Consider the following 5,000-nt stretch of genomic DNA (forward strand, 5'->3'; position numbering starts at 1 on the left):
AAGCGTTCGCCCCAGCCACGTCACCTCCCCGCCTGCTCGCTTGCGTCATACATGCTCTGCCTTCAGTTTCGTCGCTGCTCTCAGTCCCTTCTTTCGCAAGACATTAGCAATTTTGCGATCCCCCGCTCATGCACCTGGCCCTCTACTCATAGCCTAGTATAATTTCGCCAACAATACGTACAAGGTGAACGCGGCCAACTTCCTGACTTTGTTTATGAGGAAAGAGACTTGCGCTCTCCTGGCGCCCGATCAAACAAAGCTCCTTCAGGGATATGTTTTATTCGCCTTACACTGACTGATGGTAAATTTCTGTAATTGCTCATATCATTAGAACTGTTAACAAGGAGCTGTAGAACTGCCAGCTTAAAGTAACCGCATTGCAATTTGGAAAGTAATGCAACGGTTCTGTAGCTTCTAAATCACAGGTGTGGGAAAACTAGAGAGCAACATATATCATATACTTAGTTGGTATAAAAATAGTGTCCAGCTTTGTTTTTTTCATACCATATTAATGAATGTCGGACAGCAGGATACGTCAGTCATACAGGCATCGTTCGCATTATGAAATTTCATGGTCTACGTGTAATCTATATGCCCTGAAGGATATGATCTACCATGCACTTAGTAGCCAAAACTTAAAAAACATAACTTTGCAACAACGGTGACTAACCCGCTCAAGACCTAAAACATTACAAGAAAGCTGCGACATAACAGAGGCGTAAACACTAGGCGCATAACATTGCGTTTTCCCACATGCCGTGCGTTGCGAAGGGCACGCGGTCAGCGCAGTCCTGTTCACAACTGACACAACGTTGCAGCGCCAGTGATAGCCTTCGCGAACCGCCTCCTCCCTGATGGGCCTCAGCTGCACGCCGCCCGGTCGCGTTCGCGCTATGCTCCGGCGGCATCTTCTTCTCGAAGCCCACCGGGCGCACACGAGCAACCTCCGACCTTGATCAACATGGCGAGGCTGTTACACCTGCACAGGCAGGTGTAACAGCCCATCCAGCAACCTTGAAGACGAAAGCGCGGGGTTTGCGCCTCGTCGCTGGCGCGCGGAGGATATGGTACATTGATCCCTAAGCACAAACACTACGCCGCCTCTCAATGACTCATGCTAACGATCCGGGATCCCATTTCACACGGGGAAATCAACACCGCTGTCTCTGGACCAATAGCCAATCGTAGGCTTATAGCGAATTTGTGAGTATAACGAGACAAAAAACAAAACTTAAACAGATGATCCTTCCACGATTTCTTTAGCCGCTCAATAATCTGCCTGTTTTCCTTCCAGCCTACCACAACCTGTCGGCATACTGTCTGTCTGTCTTCTAACTAGACTGCATTTTTCTGAAAAGGGGGCATCAAAATGTCTTTCGAGACAGCACTAAAAGAAACTAGTCGTAAATACAGCATTGTAGCCCGGCAAAAAAGGGGAGAACATTCCGCAAAGTCGTAACGTCACAAATAACGGCTCGGCCAAAAGCCAACTCACAATGCGAACCGCGAACAGCAGCCTATACACGTCAACGCTTACACCGGAGTTCCCCTACGGCCTGAAACATGAATTTTGCACGGCTCGTGTCAATACCCGCGCGGCCGCATGTCCTTCGTGATCAAGGCGAGATAACGAACATGCGAATGTGTTCCGTCACGTGAAGCGAGCCGCCGCGACCGCACCGCGACGCCCACACTGCTCCTGCCACCGGCGCTACGAGCAGGACGAAAACAGTGCCACACCGCGACAGGTGTTGGTGGCTGTGGGACGACCTGGGCAACCCCCCCCCCCCCCGCGGTGATGCAAGGTATGACGGATAACACTGGACGTGATGGCGGCCGTGTGTCATTCGGTTAAAAGGGGGAATCCGAAGAAATCAACCGAAGGCCCTGGCGGAACAAAGAAACGTGGAGCGCCATTAGTCCAGCCTATACGTATGGCCAGAGAGAGGACGGTCGGATGGCGGACCGGGCGAGCCGTTCGACGAGGAGCGGGCCGATATCCGGAATGCGTTGTGGGGCCGAGTTGCGTGTTCGTGAGGCGTGGAGCGAGTGGTGTGACGTGCGGCGGAGGGGCACGCTGAGGGTGGCCGGCGAGGCGAGGCGAGGCGAGGCGGGGCGCGAGCGGTGGGTGCGGCGGAAGCTCGAGGCGATGGGCGCGTGAGACAGCGCGGCGCCCTCGCACTGCCAGACAGCTCCACTGTATCTAGTCGCAAAAAAAAAAAAATACTGGTGGCGAGATCAAGTCAAAATCGATGACGAAAGACTCGGTGGCCGTCTCCGCTGGGTATCCAGGCCGTAATGCGGTTTGGCGAATGTTTCACAACATCACTATACACGAAATTTTACAAAGCCTTCTTGAGAAACAAAACTTGCCCGGGCAGTTCTTACAATTTTCAAACATCGTGTGCGCTCAGTTGCAACAGACTACCGGTGAAACGAAGTTCAAATATTTTCGAAACAAAATTTCAAAAGCAAATCATGAAAACTTTGCAATCCATACTGAGTATACGTAAAACTATTTGGGTCATCGGCACAGAAACTGAGGATATCATATCACGCCAAATATTCTTCGTATACACATAAAAAAATAACGTTAGAAAAGATATTTACGCCATAAGAAGTAGAGCAAAAATATGAACTTACAACCCAATGGAGACTGAAACCACAAGAAAAGCGCTGAGGCTGAGGCGACACTTCAAAACACCTTCTGGCGGCCATGAGCACAACGAGGAGCGTAAAAAATCCAGTGACATAAACCAATTACGAAAGGTCAAGAAAGGGGGAGAGAGAGGGAGAGAGTGAGAAAGGGGGAAAGGGAGAGGGAGAGAGAGAGGGAGAGGGAGGAAGGAGAGGAAAGGAGAGAGAGAGAGAGAGGAAGAGAGAGAGAGAGAGAAAGAGAGAGAGAGAGAAGAGAAGAGAGAGAGAGAGGAGAGAGAGAAAGAAGAGAGAGAGGGAGAGAATGGAAGAGAGAGAGGGAGGGAGGGAGGGAGGGAGAGAGGGAAGGAGGGAGGGAGGGAGAGAGGGAGAGAGAGAGAGAGAGGGAGAGAGAGAGGGAGGGAGGGAGGGAGGGAGGGAGAGAGGGAGAGAGAGAGAGAGAGAGAGAGAGAGAGAGAGAGAGAGAGAGAGAGAGAGAGAGAGAGAGAGAGAGAGAGAGAGAGAGAGGGAGAGAGAGAGGGAGAGAGAGAGGGAGAGAGAGAGAGAGAGAGAGAGAGAGAGAGAGAGAGAGAGAGAGAGAGAGAGAGAGAGAGAGAGAGGGAGAGAGAGAGAGAGAGGGAGGGTGAGAGAGAGAGGTGAGAGAGAGAGAGAGAGAGAGTGAGGGTGAGAGAGAGAGAGAGGGAGGGTGAGAGAGAGAGAGAGGAGAGATGAGGGGGAGAGAGAGAGAGAGGGAGGGAAAGGAGATTGAGAGAGAGGAGGGTGAGAGAGAGAGAGAGAGAGAGAGAGAGAGAGAGAGAGAGAGAGAGAGAGAGAGAGAGAGAGAGAGAGAGAGAGAGAGAGAGAGAGAGAGAGAGAGGGAGGAGAGAGAGGAGAGGGAGAGGGAGGGAGAGGGAGAGGGAGGGAGAGGAGAGAGGGAGGGAGAGGGAGGGAGAGGGAGAGGGAGGGAGAGGGGAGAGGGAGGAGAGAGAGGGAGAGAGAGAGGAGAGAGAGAGAGAGAGAGAGAGAGAGAGAGAGAGAGAGAGAGAGAGGAGAGAGAGAGAGAGAGAGAGAGAGAGAGAGAGAGAGAGAGAGAGAGAGAGGGAGAGAGAGAGAGAGAGAGAGAGAGAGTGGGGGAGCAGAGGGGAGAGAGAGAGAGAGAGAGGGAGAGAGAGAGAGTTGGAGAGGGAGAGGAGGAGGGGGAGGGAGAGAGCGAGAGAGAGAGCGGGAGAGAGGGAGAGGGAGAGGGAGAGGGAGAGGAGAGAGGAGAGGGAGAGAGGGAGAGAGGGAGAGAGGGAGAGAGGGAGAGAGAGAGAGAGAGAGAGAGAGAGAGAGAGAGAGAGAGAGAGAGAGAGAGAGAGAGAGAGAGAGAGAGAGAGAGAGAGAGAGAAGGAGGGAGGAAAGGTGAGGCGAAAGAGAAGGGGTGCACGAGCCAGAAGGATGGAAAGGCAGAGAACACAGCATTACAGTTACCTTCACCCTCTTTCATACGAAAGCCCTTCAATTTTAATGCCCTCTCTTTTTTTGATACAACGAAATCCCCCGTTTTGTACGCACATCAGCCAAGCCACTGTGGTGAGGCGGGCGAGGGGGGGGGGGCGAGGGGGGCATTCGCCTCCTTGTGACTTAACCCTCACTCCGCCTGCAACATGATGAATGCCACTTGCAAACATCTGGAACCTCATCCGCCTGTTCCGTTGGTAACCTGCGACTTTCTACTTCAAATTCCAACCTTATCATTTCTAACTCTATCATGCTATTTTTTATCAGCAAACGAGAGATAACTAAAACAAACAAAAATGATCACAAATAACTAAACCTTATCATTTCTAACTTTGTCATGCGTTTTTTTTTTTATCAGCAAACGAGAGATAACTCAAACAAACAAAAATGATCACTAATAACTAAAACAAACAAAAATGATCACTAATAACTAAAACAAACAAAAATGATCACTAGTAACTAAAACAAATAAAAATGATCACTAATAACTAAAACAAACAAAAATGATCACTAATAGTAATAATGCTCGAATTGGGAGTAACAGTAACGAAAAAAAAATAAACATAAAAGAGAAACAAATAAGAGAAAACATTACTGATGTTATAATGTCCAAGAAAAGTCGGACCAGCCTTGGACATACGAAAATTACTTACCAAAAAAAGCAAACAAAGTAAATCAATAAAGAATACCATACAATTACATCAATTAATACTTACAATGTCTTCAGCTTGGGCAGTCCATTGAAGTCGCCTTCTTTCAGCTTCAGTCTTTTATTGGCGCTCAAATCCCTGCAAAGAGAACGAGACGTGAATACAGTGAAATCCCTCTCGCCTGCATCTTTCGGGCGCGAGGGCTCTTCACACGCG

General features: G+C 49.8%; 1 protein-coding gene across 1 annotated transcript in view; it reads right to left on the bottom strand.

Moving 5' to 3' along the window:
* Nucleotides 1–5,000, bottom strand: part of LOC113813431 (leucine-rich repeats and immunoglobulin-like domains protein lambik) — a 71,915-nt gene that overhangs the window by 20,797 nt on the left and 46,118 nt on the right. The window contains exon 2 of the mRNA XM_070132655.1: nt 4,851–4,922. Within this exon, the coding sequence (XP_069988756.1) occupies nt 4,851–4,922 (72 nt within the window). The remainder of the gene's footprint in view (nt 1–4,850; nt 4,923–5,000) is intronic.

This window comes from Penaeus vannamei, chromosome 18 (genome assembly GCF_042767895.1).
Source record: "Penaeus vannamei isolate JL-2024 chromosome 18, ASM4276789v1, whole genome shotgun sequence".
Lineage (NCBI taxonomy): Eukaryota > Metazoa > Arthropoda > Malacostraca > Decapoda > Penaeidae > Penaeus > Penaeus vannamei.